The sequence below is a fragment of the Emydura macquarii genome, unplaced genomic scaffold, assembly GCF_026122565.2.
Source record: "Emydura macquarii macquarii isolate MOO-44397 ecotype Brisbane River unplaced genomic scaffold, CSIRO-AGI_Emac_v2 contig_1451, whole genome shotgun sequence".
Lineage (NCBI taxonomy): Eukaryota > Metazoa > Chordata > Testudines > Chelidae > Emydura > Emydura macquarii.
Window position 1 is genome coordinate 20,562,402 of NW_027131588.1, and position 21,428 is coordinate 20,583,829.

A 21,428-nucleotide genomic window follows, 5' to 3' on the forward strand; every position below is an offset into this window, starting at 1 on the left:
CAGTGACAGGAGAACCTATCTATTTTTGTGCAGGCACCTGTCTCTGTGGTGTTGGAGCACCTACTGGTCCAGTTTCTTGAAGGGAGAAAGCTGTTTTTCATATATTTCCCTTAACAAAGAGAACTCTCAAGCAGAATATTATAAACAAATGTATTTATTTCAGATCTTTCATGTGCTTATTCTGCAGAGTTCTCCCAACTCCAGTGCGGGTAAACTGGTGTAGTCACAGGATGGAAGATGAGTGTCTTCATTGGATAAATGCATTCACTGTTTGTAGTGATTATTACTCCAATAAAAGGTATTGTTCCTCATTCCACAGGAAGTACTCGGAACTTCACATTTCTAGAGCATCGTTGACGGATGCTGGGGAATACACCTGTAAAGTGAGCAGCAAACTAGGGAATGACAGCACCAAAGCGAGCGTTACCATCACGGACATCAATGGTAAGATGTGGCTATTTGTTTAACTGCAGCTTTAAAAGTTCTTGCATTAAAAGAGCCATCGGGACAAAAGTGTCTGTAGGGGAATGAGATCTTTGAAAGCATTGCAAGAAGTGTGTCTTCGCTAGACCATACTGGAAGTAAAATGGAGATGAAAACACTTAAGTCTGTTGTGGTGGACATAAAATAAATGTAAAAACATTAGGCCTGACGTAGGTACAACCTATTTTAGAGAAAATTGGCCCTCATTATGCAAACAAGCTGAGTTGTTGTTACAGTAGCACCCGGAAGACTCATCAGAGATTGGTGCCCCATTGTGCTAGGCACTGTACAAACACATAGTGAGACCCGAACCCAGCACCAAAGACCTGATGATCTAAACAGACAAGACCAACAGTGGGTGAAAGAGAGAGGGTAGCACTGTTCTCATTATACGAAAGAGTAACTGAGGTACAGAGAGATTAAGTATTGACAAAGGAAGTCTGTGACAGAACAGGCAATTGAACCCAGTCCAGTGCCTTTACTAAAAACCAGCCCTCCTCTGTAAGTAATATTTGTCTGGCTAAAAAATGTAACCACTTCTCCTTTCAGATATGTTGATAGTTGTCCTGGTAGCTGGCACAGGAGATAAATGTTTTAATGCAGGCTATGTGATCAACACATAAAGCCATTCATAGACAGAAGTCTGTCTCAAACCCTGTCATTTAGACTTGGGATTTGAGGAATGGAGGATGTGAGCAAGCTGAGCTCTCAAGCTTATTCAAAGTAATTTGAAGCTACACCATTATATTTTTCAAAGCTCCTTTCTCTTTCACCTACAGGAATAGTTACATATGCGTCTAGAAATATGTAGTTGGTATCACTATACACTTTTAGCAATACTCATTCTAGTCATGGCCAGTTGGCAGGTATAAGCTGAAGCTCTGTTTCTTGGACTTGTTATTGAGTAATTACAACATATTGACAGTTGAAATTCAAGTAGGAGGCCTATGCAGGGGGGGAATAAAAAAAGCCAAAACCGTCCACTTCATTAGATCAATACAGCAAACAAAAGACAACGTTAGTGTGCTAATGAGATGAGTTTGAAGACGTCATTGCATATGATTTTTTGGAATGCATATTTGGTGCATATTGTGCTCTGAATCCGGAAGTATGTGCCATGCTAATTGGAGAATGAAACTATAATCTTTATTTGTCATCAGTGTAAGTCTTTGGGCTTTTTTGTTAGTGTGTGTGGTTGTGCAAAGGCTTTTAGTGCGCATTCATAATTGCCGTTTGTCTAAACTAAAGTGCTTCAAAACAAATTAAAATCCAGTGTTAAGATTTCATACCAGGTGTACAATGCTACGATCATAATTGTATGTTGAGTTGCTGATATGTTTTTATAAGCAAAAATCCATAGGTCTTTTTATTTGGCTTGTTAAGTTCATTTGGTTCATTTTTTATGTGTAAAATGGGGTTGCTTATAACTGTTTACATAGAAAACGTCTTTACCATTTCACACAGACTTGGTTCAGAACTCAGCCACACATGCTAGGCCAGGGTAATGACACCGATAAAGGCAGACGTGTGGACCTGGGGACATCCCCCAGTATTTTCCTACATAGGGAATGGTGAAATGATTGTGGGATGTGTGAAATTCCTAGACATAAAAATTCGTGCTATTAACCTCCAGTTGAGCTGTTCTGTAAAATAGACGGAGTGACAGAAAGACATTCCTACTGCAATGAAACAGGATCTTGATTTTTTGAATTAGCACTTTTGTGTGTGTGTGCGTGCGTGCGTGCGTGCGTGCGTGCGTGCGTGCGTGCGTGCGTGCGTGCGTGCGTGCGTGCAGACAGGGGTGTAGCCAGGAAAAAAAGGGGCAGAAGGATCTGAGCCTACTAGAGTATGTTCCGTTTCAGAACTGGGAATGTAACCCAAGATTCCTCTGCTGCCCACTGGCAAAGTGTGTTCCTCATTGAGCATTACAATCTGCTAGTGCTATCAGTTGCTCCATTACGTCAAGTGGCAGAGGGCTGCGCCGTGGACCTAAACGTGCCTGCCCTGCTGATGCTCTCATGGATGTCTCTGAGACCACACAACGATGGAATTTCAGGGGAGGAGATTCCAATTGGCTTTTGTAAAAATCTAGGACATGGCACACACAAAGGAGCCAGGTTGCAAAGTCAAGAACTTAAAAGTTAGGAAATGCCAGAATTAAAGTTGCCAGTGGACCCTTAATTTGGTCGCCTCGTGCATATACGTTATGGCGCAGACTTTAATTACATGCTCGCATGTTATTTGCCACAAGAGCCCTTGAATTTAACTGGCGCTGACTGGTCAGAGTCCAATATAAAAGATAAAACTTCAAGTGGGATTTCTCGTAGGAACCTCAGAACTTCCATCCCTTCCCCACAGCTGGGAATCGCTCTTGGACAGTGAGTCCCTCCTACCTTTTGTAGCGACACCTAGTTAGGTAAAGCTTGTTGCTGGGGAAAGTGTTCTGAGACCCCTTCTGGGGGGGTGTGTGCTCATTATACAGGGACTGCACTGACTGGCGATTGATCAGGCGTAGCTTTTATTTGGAAAGCCTTCCCATATCTATCAGACATGGGTCGCCACTGCTGGCATGCAGGCTTTTCCTTGAATGTATTTCCTTATTGAAATGCTCAAAATATCCCCCTCCAACTCACCAAGGCATGCATACAAATCCATCTGAAAACACATTCAGAATTCCTAATGGTTGATGCAACTGCCATGTACTTTTGTCAACTGTAAGAGAATAGATTACTGTAATGCACTCCTAACTGAGCTCCCCTTGAAATTAATCTGGAGGTTGAAGCGTATGGCCCTTTGTTTCCTTCATGGGACAGGAGTGAAAGAGTCAAAGCCCCCCTTCCATGACCTATCCTGGCAGCTAGAACGCCCTTGAAGCATCTCAACATGAATCCATGCCCAGTAGATAAGTCTAGGTGGGACACGTCTGCTCTCCATTCCCAGCTTCATTCAGCAACAAGATGCTCTATGCTCTTGGTCACTTGTGGAACTCCATTCCCAAGGAGATCTGTCAGGAATCTATTATTGGCTGTCTTTTGAGTGTTTCAGAAGCCCTTTTTGTTTTAGTTAGCTACTTTTGATGGTAGTTTTACAACTACACTTATTCTCCTTCCACGTGGGAAGTAGTCCCCTTGTGTTTGGAATGTGTGCCTGAGGATTACCAGGTTTGTCCTTGCTCTAGATTTGTTTCTGCCCCTGTCAGGCTACATGCTATATCTGGCTGGACAGATCTTCTCCTAGAATTTGTTTGGAAATGAAAGGAACTTGACTTTCTCACATAGGGTGCCTTATAAATTGATTTTTTTTTTTAATTTTAAAAAATACAGCAACTAAAATCAAATGATAAGGATACTGCATTCTAAAAATTTCAGTTTCTAGTGTCTAGCAGTCTTAATGCTATGCAGCAGTTCTTCTGTCCTCTTTTCATTTATAATGAGTGTAACTTGCCCCCAGGATATAAATTGCCGCCTTATTTTGCCTCTTTCCTTTTCACATGCGTTCCCCTAAGAAGAACTGTACCTGAGATCAGAAAAGATGCACAAAGGTCTTTTGGAGATCTATAAATAGAGAGCACTAAGATTTGGGTGTATTGTGTTAATTGCTTTTCACATACTGATTTCTCGCTTTTCCTATGCAAAGGGGTTCTTGCAGCTCATTGAACTTACTTTTATTATGTTTTTAAGAATCATTTTAACTGCAGTAAAGAGCACTGGTACAGTAATATAAATGAAGGCCAGAGTTTTCAAGTGTGTCTTTCAAAAATTACTCAACAAAATGCATATTTAGACACCAAAAGAAGTAACTATTTTCAAAGGGGCTGAGCACCTTGCGTTGATTTCAACTTTAGGCATCCCAGTTTGGAAGTGAAGATGTAAAGCCACCATTTCGTTAACGTGTGGACTTCTTCACACTGTAACACAATCGTGTGGGTACTAATAACACCATTCAGCATATCACATAGAGACAGTTAGGAATGCAGGATTTGTCATGCTACCATAGGCTGGTCCATTGAGTCCACTATCCTGCCTGTGGAGGTAGCCAATGTCTGGTGCTTAAGAGGAAGGCAAATAAAATCATAAATGAAACCAGCCTTACAAACATTAAATCCCATAATGCACCTGGCCAACTGTGCAGTGCATTTCGTGGAAGAAAAATCCCTTCCTGCCCCTATATTGATCAGTCTGAGATTGGATTAGCGCAAGAGACCAGATGACCCCTCTTTTATCAGAACAGTTGACCTGGGGTGTGTTTTAAGAGGCCAGGCTAGGAATTGTGGGCCAGATTCTCAGATAAATCAGCATAACTCCATTGCAGCCAGTGAAATCCATTTTTTAAATGGTGCGATTTGAGTAGGACGCATGTCATCCCTTCAGTATCTCTCAAGAACGGGCGAGAAGGGAAAGGAGCTATGAATATAGCTGTGCAGGGGGAAAAAATTGTGGGGGGCAATTTCCATTCCTTTGGACAGCTTTCAGTGATTAAAAGATTAACCAACAGCAGTGACCACTCAGCTCTGCTGCAGAAATGTCCCTAGGCGTTTGGAACAGGAGCAGAACTCTCGCAAGCATCAGGAAGCTTGATCTCAAAGGAGCAATTAGCAACACAGTAATATCTGTTCCATTCTGGACCGGCTACAGGAATAGGATTCACATAAAAATGACTCATCTATCAATCCCAAGGAACTAGAGGGTAAACCCGTCTGGATAAGTAGCTCAACTTTTCAAGGGTAAATAAATAACATGAAGATGTGAATGGGCAGGTCAGCCTTTTGGTATCTGAACAACATAAGCATAATGAATTGTTTGCAATGAAGTGTTTGCTTTGTACTATATGGGAGCTGCGTGAAGGCCAACACGTGGAAAGTGAGTGAGAGATGCTAAAAGCAATTCCTATACGTCTAGATTATATTGTTTCAAGTTTATGTTTAGAGACGCACTGTATCTCGCCACGCTCCTCTTTACACCACGTGCTCGCCATAAACGCTGCAGAAAGGGTAGGCAGCGATGCACCAATGGCGTCTGTATGAGGAGGTGGCACTTAGAGTTATCCCTGCAGAAAGGCATTCTCCGTTCTTAACGTGATCAGGCCCCTTTCCTGTAGCTTTGGATTGTCACAATCTCTCCGCCAGGGTTTGGAGGAGGAAACTCCCTCTATTCCAACAGGACCCTTTGCCTGTGAGGAGGAGGGGGGATCCAGGGATCCTCCTCTTTCTTGGAGTCCCAGAGGGGAACGCTGCTTAGGAGTGGGTTTCTCTGCTCCTCGCTTTGTCCCCCCGTCTCCCCATTTATCTGCGAAGCCCCAACTCCTCTAGGCAGTGCTAGCTGAATGTGCAGGAGGGGCCTCGTTTGTGGACAGGGAGTTGCTGACCTGGTTTGTGATGTTAACTGGATCAGGTACAGTCCGTTTGTGGTGTCAAAGCTGTGCCTCCAACTCTTATGGAGGCATGGACACAATGAGAGTCCACCTGCCTTTGGGAATGATCTGAAAGAGTCGCCTCTCGGGTCAGACTCCAGCAAGTGGACCACGCAGCTCGCCACCACGCTCATTGTCTGAGCTGTTAGCCCTTCGTTCTCGGCGGTCCCGGCGAAGCTTTCACGGACGAGAAGAGTGGATCAGATTCAAGACATGGCAGGGCAGTGTGTGTTGCTGAGCCCTTCGTGGGCTTTGTCATCTACCAGGGAGAGAGCACAGGCTGGGTCTGGCTGGAGGACTGGGTCCGTGGGAGTGATGTGCTGCAGAGCCTTCCCTCCATGGTACCTCAAGAAAACATTTCACTTGCCTCTCCCTCGGCAGTTTGTGCCTAGGTAAATGGAGAAGCAACAGGCAAATGTTTCCATTGCCAGGGAATAGTTTGTCTTCTGTTAAGCCCTGATAGTGCTGTGCATCTCACAGGCACTAGATGTGCCCCAACAGGACGAGGAGGGGGAGAAAGTCGCAATGGACGGAGCTGTCGATGTTATTGCTGTTGATGGAGACCAAGATGTGAAGGTGAAGAGAGGCTCAGAGGCCCCTGTCTCCAGATCGCTGGATTCTCATTGTGCTGCGGATACCACTCCTGAAATCCTCCTACTGCTCTTCCACCTCTGCGAGTGCTGGAGGCCATCTTCAAGCCACCTTCCTCTTTCTCCTCAGCCTATTTCCCCCGGGTGTTGTGTGGACCCATTGCGGCCCTCCCTGCTGGAGTGCAATGCGTTGCTTCCCTGGTGCGGCGTGCAGCCCTCCGTAAGCAATAAGAAGTGCCTGTTACGTTTTGCATCTTCCGCTGTTAATGTTACAAACAGCCCTTGATGCTGCGTGACTATGCCACCCGCTCTCTGAATGCGGTGCTGGAAGCGCTATGGGTGCCGAGCTTCCGGTAAAACCTCCCGCTACAGGTGCAGCTCGCCATCTGTACTTGTGCGAGCGCGGACGAAGCCCTGACTGATGCTGCCCAACCCGCAAAGGGAAGCTCTCCCAGCTCAGCACAGGCACTGAATGGAACACTGTTTCTTTAGGAAGAGAAGAAAATGTTTCTCCAGTGCTGCCTGATGCAGAGATATCTTAGGTGCCAGACCCGCTGTGTCCCCTCTTGTTTTTAAGAAAGGATAATTGCTCGGGCAGCTCAGATTATATATCAGCGCACTGTCTAACCTTCCTGACGAGCTGCATACATCCTTACTGGTGCCCAGCCATGCACCTCCACGTTCCATGACCTTGCATGACGAGATTTTGACCCTAGTATTTTACATTGATATATACACACTATTCATTTCCATAGCACCCAGCAACGGAGCATTTCGGAACATTTTGTCCTGCATCGTGAGATGAAACCGGACCAAGGGTCCCGGGGAAACAGTACATTTGCCAAAGGAAACTGGGCCACAAGGGAAAAAACCAAACACAAACAGAAGAGCTAGTGAAAAAGGGAGGCCTAAAAGGTGAACAGATCCTAATACAAAGTCCTTACATCAAGCTTTGATTGCAGCTGCGCTGAGGGACATTACATAGACTGGATCTTGACCCTGGTCATGTCCATGAGCAACCTCAGGACTGAGAACAGAGAACAATGCAATAGTCTTATTTGCCTTGAAAGAAAATGGTGGACAGATATCCCTCTGCTAACTCATGCCTCGATAAGGGATATCTGCATCTTTGCTAAGGCTACAGAAAACAGGGGAACATCTGAACGGGATTTGGAGTATTTTGAGCCATATGACAGGGCTGGACAATTGGCTGCAGACATATTTTTTCAGGAAGATCTAACGCTCTACAATGGCCAGTGCTATTGGGGTTCTTTTCCCAAGTGTTTTATGCCTTCTTCTATATTCCCTTTCTCTGATCTGTTGGAAGTTTACATGTTTAAAATTCTAAGCAAGACGTTCCTGACACTTCTGGCAGGCATCCAGGACCCTTTTCATTCTCCAGCCAAGCATGAGGATATTGTACTACCAGTGGAGTTGTAAATTGTGCAGTGATAAAGAAATTTACCACCTCAGTGCTTGATAAGTGTCTAGACAACATCTCAAAACTTACAGTGGTGACCAGTCTAGGAACATCTGCTGAAGAGTGTTTTACTCAGCCAGACATCACAATAGCATATTGTGAGATAGATATTCAACGTTCTGGGTCCCTGCAGAAAACTGCTCTGACAGCCATCCATCTATTTATTAGACATTCTGCTAACCATTTAGCAGGGAGCTGAGTGCAGGTACTGTCATGTGCCATAGCCACCACCTTTTATATCAACAAGCAAGGTGGAGAGAAGCCTTTGGCACCATGCCAAAAGCAATAGTCCCCTGGAACTTTTGTATAGCAACAATTTGACTCCACTTTTGTGCAGCATGAATGCTGACGTCCAACACAGAGTCTTCCACCTCCATCAGGAGTGGGAATTGGCTGTGCATGTGATTTGGAAGATTTCCATGAAGTGGAGAACGACACCATCGAATATATTTACCAGCAAGTCAAATAGGATGACCAGAAATCTTTCTTTGCAAAATCCAACTGCTTAGACGCACGAGGACTAAATACCCTCCTTGAAACCTTCTATAAACACAGCCATTTTGATGCTTCTCCTCTGTTGCCAGAGATCCATTATTCCCAGATGAGAATGAGAGACTTGAACAACAGGGTCATTCTAGCCATAGATCATCCTGTGTTTCTTCCCAGCAAGCTATTTTGCAATCCATTGCCGTAGTCATCCTTGTCTCCCGAGGCTGCAGTCTGAGCTTGCATTTTGGAGCTTCCATTTTTTTCCTTCAGCCGGTCCTTTCTTAATAGATCAACTGGCTTCTCCTGCTAAGAATGATGATTTCAGGGTCTTCTGACAGCATGTTGTAACCTCCTGTTACCTTTTGTGTTTTGCAGAGCATGCCAGCAAGAAACTAGTAGCAACAAAAGGAGCAAAAACTTCCTCACGTAAGTCAAATTAAACAGTCTTGTCTCTCTCCAACTAGTTCTTCGAACCTAGGCCTGCTTTCTCTGAGTCTGCAAATAACAATTTGCCTGGAGCCAGCGCTTCAGCGTGCGGGAATGAGAGTAACCTAAATACTGGCCCTGCATTGGTGACTTTAAAATAGGAGTGAACTATTTACTACATTCCTGCTTTTTAATCTTTTCCGATGGAGGTGCCCTTTAGCAAACAGTTCAAGACGAGCTAACCATAACTTTCAGTGTCTCTGAGCTGTATACATTATCCTGTGTTGTTCACTGCAACCGTCAGTAGACTAGTCTCTGTCTCGGTTACTTAAAAAAAGAAATATTAGTGTTTCTTTACACATGGTCATGTCTTTCCGATCATGTGTGGCTGAGGAAGTTGTAGACCGGAGTGGATAGGAGAGACACCTCATGGATTTGCAAAATTCCACAGATCCTGGCTGGCAAAGGGATTATGGTCTCTCGCTAGCTGTTCTGGGATGCCCTCTCTGGCAAAGCCTGGTTTGAGTCTGAGATGACAACAGTTGTAGGCTATATCAAGGAACAAAGTGTGACCACAAGAATCTGCATTAAGCATGCCTGTGGCTTGTCCTTTGGTGACTCTGTGAGTGTGTGTGGGGGGGCCTACTTCTGGGCATGTGAAATCTTGGCACTGATGCTTATCAAATGTCCAGGATTCTCTCAGATTCTCAGTGTTGCTGTCAGTATTGCTTTACTTGATCTGTATTAGACCAAATGGCTAATAGCAAGTGTTCCTGTAAGCACTGGAGCAATTGTTGTTCCAAAAGTTCAAAGCATGTGCCTGCGCTTTGCTCTCATTGCTTCACTCCTTGTGAAGTCAGAGCGTCACCTGTACACTGCACTCCTTCCTTCACATAGCCTGTCTTTTCTACTTCTCTTCTTTCCACTGCCTGCGTCTGTGTAGGAGTAGTCTGCTCTTTGCTGTTCCTGTGTGGCCAGCAATGATGTGGACTCCTAGGTGTTCAGAAGGCTCACTGCATTGCTGCTAAAAGGCTGCACTTGCAGATTTAATACCAAATAGTAAATAACAAAACTACTTTCCACCCATGGGAGTATTGAAGTGCATAAGTCTGACGACTACTTAGCAAGGTATCTTTCCAGCATCTGTCTTTCTAGAATTCTGAATAGAGTCTTGGCCGCTTAGCACAGGAGATCAGCTTACATTGGTATGGAGTCAGGGTGGGTCTATTCGACTCCTGTACATCCAAACATACCCATAACATCCCATTTTCATTTTCCGGTCTCTCAAAGCTGTTAATCCTGGCTATGTGCTATTTCTGCTCTGTAAATCATTACAGAATCCTCTAGCTGTTTCAGAATACTTGGGATTTCATGCACCCTGCAGAATTATTCATCACCCTGCAATACAGATGAGCACATTACATCTTTTTAGGTGATTTGGAGATGGACTAGTATGCAGGGCTCCTGTTTAGATTGCTGCAGTCCAGTTGTCTAGCAGTGTTGCTTTAGCATCATTGTGATGACGGAACTTGCAGAGTCACTTAACTTCAAGAGTGCTTTCCAGCTACATGATTATTCCTTCAGGTCTTATCATCGTACCGCAATGAGCTTCAAATATTCCATTCATCTGCTGTACCTACAGTGAGCTTGGTTTCTAAATATAGATCTCTACTAGCGTTATGGCAGGGTGTTAGCCTCTGCTCAAAGATCTATTGGAAACCTCACTAATAAGTTCTTAGGGTTGTTGTTCAGTGCCGTACGTTCCTTGACTCTCTCTTCCTCTCTCTGATTGCATGGTGTTCTACTGCTACCACAAGAAAAGAGCTCTTTCTGTGCGGGGTCTGTATTCGTGCTTTCTAGCTGAGATGCTGCCCTGCTGCACACCTTTGCATATGACTACTTCACTCATGTCTTACATTATATATTGGCCAGATCACCAACAGGTAGAACTTTAGCGATTCTTAAATGCATGCCCTAGTTTTGTTGCATGTGTTTTGGCCTTGTACTTTTGTCTCAGTAGGCCTGACCCTGATTTGACGGGCCCATTAGCCTGCTTCCATACACTAATTGCTTACATTAATTTTTCTGAAGTCTACATTATCATATGTCTCCTAGAACTGGTTGGTTCACCTGCCCTCCAGATGGTGACTCACTTCTGCCAATTTAAGTCTGCTTCTCTTAGTTCCTTTTTTACCATATTATGCTGGCACAAAATACAGTTTTGTTCTTGAACATCTCCTCCTTTCACAGTTTCACGTCTGTGCTCCCTTCTGGCTTTGAACGTGTCCAGAATTGGTGGCTCTGATAGACCCTGCTGTCTTTTCAGTCACAGCAGTCCCTAAGCACGGCTATTATTTCATGTAGCCTGGATTATCCATTTGGCATTGTTCTAGAGAGTTGTTTTTAGCGCTTCCTTGCTCAATGTGTGGAAGAGAACAGTCACTTTCAGACCCTCTGCTTTCTGGCTGGCCCCCTATGCTGTCAGAGGCAGCTGAAAACATTGTTCCTATCACTGCCAATTTTTTCTTACATTTCCCTCCAAGGACAATGGATCATTTTTGATTGAATTGTTGATTCATGGTGTGCCCCGGACATGCTGTACTGACTTTGCAGTTCCTTACTTTCTGGAGCTCTTTTTCTTTTTTTCTTTTCTTTGGTGGTGGTCTTTAGTGATTTTTTTTCTGGGGAAGACGAGTTCAGGATCTTCCAATGCAATGTGGCCGTTTTTTGTATTTCCTTATGACCTTGTTACCTTCTGTGTGTTGCAGAACCCGTGGTTAGGATACAAGCATCAACAGAAGGAACTAATGCTGCCTCCTGTAAGTACATACAAACCATTTCAGTCTTTATGGACTCACCCTCGAGACACACATTTTGCTCTCTCTATGGATAATGGGGTGTCTGCACCCCCAGCTACAGGAAGTGACAGGGAGCCACCCACCTGCATTTTGGGGCTCTCAATACATTGTTAAATGTCCGTGTGCATGAACGCTATTGTATCTGTTTTTGGGCTTCAGCGCGTGAGCCAGTGATATCCAACCTTTACAGCCTCAGGGCCCAATGTATTGTTTCAGTAAGGTCGAGGGGCCATACTCAGGCAGGGCAGAGAGAGAGAGAGAACCACCAAAGGCCCTTGCTGGGAATTTCCCTAGTGTGGGGGAGTCCTGAGCAAGTGCCATGGTTCCTCCCTCCCTCTCCTCAGCACGTGTGTGCTTTGCTCAGCTGGCCCCACCTGCAGCATGGCCCCTGAGGGTTCCTCCGAGTCTGTTGCCAGCTGGCTCATGTTAAAGCTTTCTTCTGTCTTTCCCCTCTCCTGGGGGCTGCCTTTGTGGGGGAAGGGAGCTGTTTTTTCTGAATGCTCCCTTTGGTTCAGGGCAGAGCCCGCCGAGCTCCTACCCTGCTCTTCTCGGGGCTCCCGCCGCCCAGCAGGGACGTGGACAATGGAGCGGCAAGAGCGATTCGTCTCTCTCCTCTGCAGTGCAGGGGCAGCCGACGGGAGAAGCGCTGAGCAGATGCGGCGGGGCAGGGATAGTGGTTGCTGTGACTGCTCCCAGCTCACACCAGAGCTCCCGGGGCTGCAGGAGAAGCAGTATGACGCTGCCGTGGAGGTGGTACCCCCTGCCTCCTCCATGCAGCGACGGGGCTGATTCAGACACTTCCATTTAAATGTTGCAGCTCAGGGAGACCCGTTTTCAGTTCCTAACAACATGCACGTACTTGTCTGAACACAGTCACCCTGGAGGGCCAGAATTCAGAAGCCCCTACACCCACTGGACACCCCGGGCCCAAAGGGCGAGCATTTCACCCCGTAGTACATTGCTCTATAACTGATTGGATGAACGGTGGGGAAGAGCCCGTCCTGGCTACTGCCAGAAGTGTGATGCCTGGGTAGATGGACCAGTGGTCTGATCCATCATGACAGTTCAAGCGTTTCTATAAAATGTATTCTGCACACTATAGCAAACTATATATAGATGCCCTTAATTCATGTTTAATAGCTACTGTAGGAGCGTAATATGGAATTTTCAAAGCCAAATCTCTGGACATGGAACTCAGAATATTTGTCATGTTTAAAATGAGAAATAAGATTAATGCCTGCAGATTTTTTTTTCCTGGCTATTGGATTGATCGGTGCTTTTAACTGTGTGTCAAAGGAACATAAGAAATTAGGGGCTGGCAAAAATATTTCTGCCTGCAAGATCAGAGTAATAAACGGGGTCTTAAATTTTTGAGGCATAACGGCGGGACAAAAGACAACCTACCTGAAAGGCATCCTCAGGACTGGGTATTTAAAATAGCCTCTTTGAGTTCTGTGGCCTAAATCTGTTCCCCCACTGATGTAAATGAGGAGCCACTCCGTTAACGTCAGTTGAATTAACCAGGAAAACTGTTGAGAGAGCAGCAGCAGACCCCACAGCCTTGCCCCCCAGGTAGTCAAAACACTACCGAAGTGGAACGGTCGTGTTTTATATTCGCTTTGCGCATGGCTAGACACTTACACATAGGGCATGGCAAAGGGAGATGTGGAAAGATTAGGCCTCCATACATGGTATGATGTTGTTTAGGGTTTTTCCTGATTTGACTGGGTCATGCCCATTTCACAATAGTTATTTTGAATCTTGTTACAGCCCCAGGAGGTAAAATAAACCATTTCCTTCCACAACTCTGTGAAGATTAGCTGTTATGTCAGAAAACATAACAGCAGTGTCACCATCGGCCAAACAGTACATTTTAGAAATTCGATAGGAGCCCTGGCCTAAATTTTCTTGAGTGACCAGTGATTTTAGGTGCCTCATTTTTGCGGGTGCCCAACTTAAAACACTTTCAAGGTGCCTGGCTTTCAGAGGGCAGGTGCTTACCACTCTCTGATATCATGTCCCATTAAGGTGTCTCAAGTTGGGCACCCAAAAATTGAGGGCCCTCCTCAAGATCACTAGATGCTTTTAAAATGTAGGAATTGGTGCTTGTAATTATCCAACAGTTCATCTGGAGCTGTAGAAAAGACCATGAACAGATAATGACCCTCCACAACCTTATTGAAACCACCAAGCTTGTGAAAGTGACTGGCAACCGAATGGTCTGGAAATCCAGGAAAGGAGGGAGAAATTCCGGTCAAAACCTGTTCACGTCCTCTTTCATTATCCGAGGATCTACGGATGACAACACTAACTTACAGCGATAGCGCAATTAGATGGTTTGGTTTTTTTTCAAATGCAAAGTGAATTATACTTGTAGGATGGTATCAATTAAGTTCAGATTTTATTATTCAATACTGAAAACTAAATTATAGCTTTTATTTTTCTCGTCAGTGTAAGCCTGTGTGACAGAATTTCCCCTGCAGGATTGGATGAGTGAAGTGAGCGAATCGCTAGGAATTGGAGCCCTTTGCGTTATCATTAGCAAGGGTTGCTGAGGTCATCCTTAAGCACATCTGAGCATTTAGGGGATGGAAGTCATTTTTCTTCTGTTTTTAGGGCTGCAGTGACCTGAAACAAATCCCTCCCAACCTACAACTCTTTTCTGCATGGTGCTGTTGAGGGAGAAGTAATTCTGAAACTTTACCCCCAAGACGACTCAGTACCTTAGTATCACATACGTTTAGTTAACTGCGTGCTTAAGACTAGAAAGGAAAATCTGATTGTCTCTGCAGTGTTAAGAGAATTGCTGTAAAAATATTCTGCTTCATCACCATGACAGTCAAATATTGTGTTGCATGGCTTTGCCCTTATTTTACAAAGTGGTCCCTAAAGATGTATTCTTGCATGTAAAATTATAACATCATGAAATTCTAAAGTAATATTTGCAATGATGATGCACTGGACAATTAATGGAGTGCCAGTCATAAGCAGAACCCTGCACTGGGAGGAGCTCTGCAGCAAAATCTCTACACAGGGAGAAGTGTGTGGGAGATCTGTGTATTGTGTGTTCCATAGAGGGTTTTGAGTGTGTATGCTGTATGAAGCATGAGGAAGAGTTTCTGAGCACTCTTTTGACCTGCTGGTAACCCTTGGGCTGGGATCAAGAAGGGGGAAGCCAATCCCATTGGGATCTCAGATGGGATCAGTGTGGGGGACCTGTTTGCAGGACAGACCAGGCAGATGGTCTTGTGGCTGAGGGGAAATGAAAATCAGCCCTCGGAAGGACTTAGGTGGATCTGCTTCCTGGGGATGGCAGGGAGTTGTCCACGGGTTTATGGAGATGTGTGCCTTGAAGAGTTGTGAAGAAATAGTTGGAGGGTGCATTGGCATCAGGAAGACAGAGCCCCACTTGGTTGGGAGGAGGAGAAGAAATTGAAGAGGCATTTCCTCCTTCTCATTCTTCCATGCAGAACAAACATCCTCCTTCATGATCTTGGTGTAAAACTAGAGCAATAGCAGTGGGAGATGTTGGACTTGAAAAAAGTCAAACCTTGTATGAGAGTCAAAGGAAAGATCCAGCTCTCTGGGAGGAATATTGTTCTGAAGGGTACGGCTGAATAATGAGGATTCCTGACTCTGAGACACCTGTAATGCTGCAGTGTAATTATTTCCATATGGCCTTGATTCTACAAACGCCCCAAATTTATTTTTCCTAAAACAGATCCTCAACAATCCTATTCAGGAAGTCCTGGTTCACAAAACCCATGTGAGCTATTTAACTGGATTTTTTGACTGTGTTTATTCTTGAAAAATGAGAGAGAGAGAGAGAGAGAGAGAACCCCCAAACCTTTTTGGAATAAACTCTGGCCTTATCATTCATTAAAGACCAAACCCACACAATGTGTGAGAAGACAGAGTGTTCGGGCTCTATGTGGATACAGTGCTGAGGGGTTAGAAAGGTGAAATCTACCACCTCTGAACTGGGGAAAGGATACAGCAGCAAAGCAGCTCCCTCTCCGTTGAGTTCCATTGTGTGGACCAAAATAGCATCCATGGCCCCTGTCTGCCTATTGTGGAAGGTGTTGGGGCAACTCTGACCCCACCATGCCTAGGGCAGCCACCTGAAAATGCCAAGGTCAGGGCAGGCTGCGAAAGGAAAGCAGATTGTCCCAGGGCTGGTGGGTGATACTGAAGTCAGACTCCCCAACCAGCTACATACAGTGCTTCTTATTCCCCACACTGGTTATCGAGAAGCTAAAACAAAAATATACAGAGCCCCCTTTATTGCATACAGTGTCTGGCTCCCAGTCAGCCACTAGGTCCAGTAAAGAGAGAAGTTGTTTAAAACTCTATACCAAAAAGGTTCTCCTGACCCCAAAGGGTCAGCCACCTTATCAATCAATATAAGTTTGGATCTTACCCAAGGTATCACGCTGCCAGCCAATCCTTTAGTAACATTCCTGAGATAAAATCCAGATGTTTCTGGAGGGCTCTCCCCACCTGGGGGAGTCCTTACAATAGGGATCTACCCTTTAAAAATTACATCCTGGGGTTCTGCGTACTCTGCCTCTCAGTGACTTTCAGTTCCACTTTGCTCCATTTACAAATAGAGTTGTTTTCTCTCTGTTACCTCTGCAAACTAGAGTCAAGCTGCGTTCTCTCCCGATACCATCACCACTAATAAAAAAAATCTGGAAGCCAGATCATGCCCTCCGTAACACCTGTGCCAGCCTTCTAATCTTCAGAACAGTTGCACAGGTATAAGTGAGGACGTAGTTTGGTCTGCAGAACTTTATTATTGATGAAAAAGTGCAAGAAGGAAATCGTTATTTATGACAATAGCACCTTGAGGCCTCAAACCAAAATTGGGGTCCCATGGCTTTAAGTGATGGACAGTGGGAGAGAGTCCCTGCCCCAAATAGATGAAAATCTGAATAGACAAGCGTGGAAGGGAAAACATGGCACTGAGAGGCGAGGGACTTACCTAAGGGCACCGAGCAGATCAGTGGCAGAGCTGGGAATAAAACCCAAGTGTCCTGACTCCCAGGACAGTGCCTGATCCACCAAACCACCCTGCCTCCCTCATAATAATGAGAGAACCCAACGTAAATACGAGCACACTGAGTGCAGCGCTGCCAGTGAGAAAAACATTTTTTGTTTGTGATGGGAACAAGCTTGAACTGGCATCTTTGGGGGGGTTAGACAATCAATCTGGAACACACCAATGCCTATTTTATGGTGTTTCACTTTAAGAGATTTGGAGGCTTGCATCGTTTGTGGCTAAGCCTTCTGACTTCTGGATGCTTACCCCAACCTCCAGTTGGATTCAAGCTTTTTATGTAATTCAGAGAACAGATCATTTTTGGTTTGAAATGAGCCATTAAGACCAATCATGTTACCCTTCTGTCCCGCTTTCAGAGATTTTATTTGTTCTGGGCTTTTTTAATGCTACTAGCAAAAAAAAAAAAAAAAAAAAGGGGGGGGGGGGGAGGAAATGACACTACAGCAAAGTGACTCAACAGATAAGCTCCATTGATCATAGAATTGTAGAAGATTAGGCTTGGAAGGGACCTCAGGAGGTCATCTAGTTCAACCCCCTGCTCAAAGCAGGACCAACCCCAACAAAACCATCCCAGCCAGGGCTTTGTCAAGCCTCACCTTAAAAACCCCTTAAGGATGGAGATTCTACCACCTTCTTAGGTAACCAATTCCAGTGCTTCAACACCCTCTTAGGGAAAAAGTTTTTCCTAATGTCCAACCTAGACCTCCCCCACTGCAATTTAAGACCATTGCTCCTAGTTCTGTCATCTGCCACCACTGAGAACAGCCTAGCTCCATCCTCCCTGGAACCCCCCTTCAGGTAGTTAAAGGTTGCTATCAAATTCCCCCTCATTCTTCTCTTCTGCAGACTAAACAAGCCTAGTTCCCTCAGTCTCTCCTCATAAGTCTTGTGTCCCAACTCCCTAATCATTTTCGTTGCCCTCCGCTGGACTCTCTCCAATTTGATCACACCCTTTCTGTAGTGGGAGGCCCAAAACTGGACAATACTCCAAATGAGGCCTCGCCAGTGCTGAATAGAGGGGAATAATCACTTCCCTCAATCTGCTGGCAATGCTCCTACTAATGCAACCCAATGTGCCGTTAGCCTTCTTGGCAATGAGGGCCCACTGTTGACTCATATCCAGCTTCTTGTCCACTGTAACCCCCAGGTCCTTTTCTGCAGAACTGCTGCCTATTGGTCCCCAGTCTGTAGCCAGTCGGTCCCCAGTCTGTAGCAGTGCATGGGATTCTTCTGTCCAAAGTGCAGGACTCTGCACTTGTCCTTGTTGAACCTCATCAGATTTCTTTTGGCCCAATCCTCTAATTTATCTAAGTCACTCTGTATCCTATCCCTGCCCTCCAGCGTATCTACCACTCCCCACAGCTTAGTGTCATCTGCAAACTTGATGAGGGTGTAAACTACCCCATCCTCCAGATCATTAATGAAGATGTTGAACAAAACTGGCCCCAGCACCGACCCCTGGGGCACTCCGCTTGTTACTGGCTGCCAACTAGACATCGAGCCGTTGATCACTACCCGTTGAGCCCAATGATCTAGCCAGCTTTCTATCCATCTTATAGTCCATTCATCCAACCCATAAGTCTGTAACTTGCTGATCATAGAACCATAGGACTGGAAGGGGTCTCAATAGGTCATCTAGTCCAGTCCCTTGCATTCAAGGCAGGACTAAGTAATAACTAGACCATTCCTGACAGGTGTTTGTTGTTAAAGGTCTGACTAAAACCTACAAACACAAGAAAATGCAAAGCTGAGAATGAAACTGAACTCTAAACTCTCTCTCTTTCGTATGTCTAAATATTGCAGCACATAGGATATGTAATACGATCTGCTATCTGGAGATCCCGTAACATACAGGCTTATTCAGTGTATTAAGATTGAGATGGACTTTCTGCCTCAATTCTGAGTTTCCTTAGTTTTACTTGACTCCATTCTATGTTTAACAGATGTTCACTTTTAATATTCTGTCTACATTAAAAATACAAAGATGATGGTGCAGTGGCTCCTGCATTATCAAATATGTGCTCAGAATAAAGAATTGAGGACAAATAGGATAGAATAATAATCTATCATTTATTTACCATCTTTCATCCCAAAGGAGCTCACGCTGCTTTACCATACCAACAAAATATATTGCTATCACTTCACTCACTACTAAAACGCAGACACCCCTGGGTGAAACGAGGCAACTGTTTTAACAGTGCATAGCAACACTGCAGTCATTTAGTCTGGAGCAGGAAGTGAAGAATACTGTATCCAATTGAAACAGCTGAGGGAATTTAGATAGGCTGAAGGCAGTTACTTATATTTTGCTAACACAGTGGGACTAACTCTTGTCTAAGGATCTTTGACCACAAATATTCCAGGACATCATTCCACTTCTGAAAGACTGCACCTGTCCAGGAATTCGGTGCCCACTAATCTATATCAATACTGGGGCATTGAGTCAGGGAAATTCTCTACTGCGTCATGCATTTGATTTTATAGTCATGTATTACCGAATCAGCCCCCAAGAATTTATTGTCAGCTCTGCTGTAGGGATCTTGCAGATGAAACTGGGCAGGTTGAGATAGTTAATATGAATCTAATTGAATTTCCTATTTAAACACAAAAACAGATTGCAGAAGGGATCACAAAAGAAACCATTACAAGCAAATAGTTAACATATTTCAAACCTCTTAAGAGACGCACAGTCTTCAATTGCCCTCTGGTTCCCAGCCCTTAAGTGGTATTAAGTGTCTGCCCCCAACAACTTCATCTCACAGCAATTTCTTTAGCTATAATCTTTGGTTCTTCTTTCATTCCAACAGAGGGAGTTAGGGTGGCACCGCAGATTTGAGCTGGATTAGTCAGTTCCATTAGAAAGTTTGTACACCTCATCCTTTCGAGCGCAGACAATTAAGGCAAAGTCAGTTCTCTCCCGTGCTGGTCTTTCCAGTGGAGGTCAAAGAGGTAAAAAGCAGTGACTGGTGTGAAAACTATTAAAGTTGGGAGAAGCTGACACTGCAGTAGCAGAGAAATAAGTGGAAGAGTTTATAATGCTTAAATAGAGCTGGCAGAGTGGAAAGGGTATTAAAGAACATTAGCTTTATTCATCTGCATATTTTTTCTCTGTGAGGAATAAATCCATGAGGCTGGCACTTGTTTCAGCAGTTGAATACAATTAGATGATATTCAGGACATTAGAACAGTTCCCTGCCCGTTCTTTTCCCCCACTCCCTCAGGGTGAAGACTGTGACCACTTATTCCAAGCGGAATGCTTTTCTAAGGTCCCTGCTGATTCATAGTGCTGAAATGTACCATAGCATGGCTCGCGGCCTGTTCTCTTGACAAAACTGTAATGCAGGGACCCTGTGAAATAAATATCCATACAATGTAATGGCAGAAGGAACCACTGTGGTTATCCAGTCTGACCTCCTGCATAACATAGGCCATGGCACATCATACAGTATGAATGTCGGTGCGTGATGATAGAACCCACTGCTGAGAATTTGGCGCTTAATTCATCTGATCTGTTTGCTAATGAAATGTAGCGTCTGGAAACAGAGAAGAGTACCAGCTTTTCATGGGTCAACAGCAAATGCTTTGTGAGTCGTAGCTTGGGAACCGTGGCCCAGATCCTCAGAGGTCTTTAGGAACCTAAATTCCATTGAAATCAATGGGAGTTAGGTACCTAAAGACCTTGAGGGTCTGTCTGAGCCTGTGCCTCTAATTCAATAGGTGAAACTCTAAAAGCTTGAAGACCCCATTTAGATGACAGACGCAGAACTGAATAAATATCTAACTAGGTAACTGGCTGGAGCCTTCAATGCTCTTTGGGATACCATTGTTCTATTCCCTTGTTTTGTGTTGAAGCTGGTTGATTATCTGACTACAGGGCAGCACTCACTGTCTTTAATTGCTGGGTTAATTGGGAGATTCTGTAGTCTCCCCCGTTTTATACACAGCGAATGAGGCAAAGTAGAGTAGTGAATTGGGCTGAGCAACTCGCTCTTGTTCACTTCATTAGTTGCACAGTGTGTTGTGACGGAAGCTGGCAGAAGTTGTAGGCTGTGTCATGAAGGAGGCAGGGATCTAGTGGCCTTGTGCTTAAATAACTGGACTGGGACTTGGGACATCCACGTTCAGGTCCAGTGTGACCGTGGGCACCTCCCTTTGGGCTTCATCCAAAACCCGTTGAAGTGGGTGGAAAACACGTATTTGCTTCAGAGAGCTTCTTGATCAGGGTGGGATCGCCATGAAGCTCAGCACTGGTCTGACTCTACTCCCCTTAAAGTCAAAAGTGAAAACTCCCATGGACTTCAGCGGGAGCAAAAGTTAGGCCAACACTGAGCACATTTGCAAATCCCACCCGCTGGGCCTGGAGGATGGGGATAATCACACTCCCCAAGCTCACGGGGGCGAGGTGCTCTGGTACTGCGGTGATGGTTTGCACTGATGTAACTCCTTTCACTTCACTGAAGTTATGCTTGATTTATTCCAGCATAGGTGAGACCAGAATTGGGCCCCCTTTGTTTTGCCAGCAGTGCGTCTGCTGATCACGTAACAGACACCGTGTAGCAGAGGGATATGTTGTCAGGCTTGACCTTAGCATTTTGATTGCTATGTTACTAAAGCTGTCGCTGTGACAGTAA

The 21,428-nt window shown here is 44.8% G+C and overlaps 1 protein-coding gene across 3 annotated transcripts in view; it reads left to right on the forward strand.

The window, feature by feature from the left end:
* Positions 1–21,428, forward strand: part of NRG1 (neuregulin 1) — a 213,322-nt gene that overhangs the window by 45,404 nt on the left and 146,490 nt on the right. For 2 of the 3 annotated variants that reach the window (XM_067553304.1, XM_067553303.1), the window contains exons 3-5: positions 320–444; positions 8,827–8,877; positions 11,646–11,696. In XM_067553304.1, coding sequence (XP_067409405.1) covers positions 320–444; positions 8,827–8,877; positions 11,646–11,696 — 227 coding nt within the window. The remainder of the gene's footprint in view (positions 1–319; positions 445–8,826; positions 8,878–11,645; positions 11,697–21,428) is intronic. The other variant, XM_067553305.1, reaches the window with a different exon arrangement.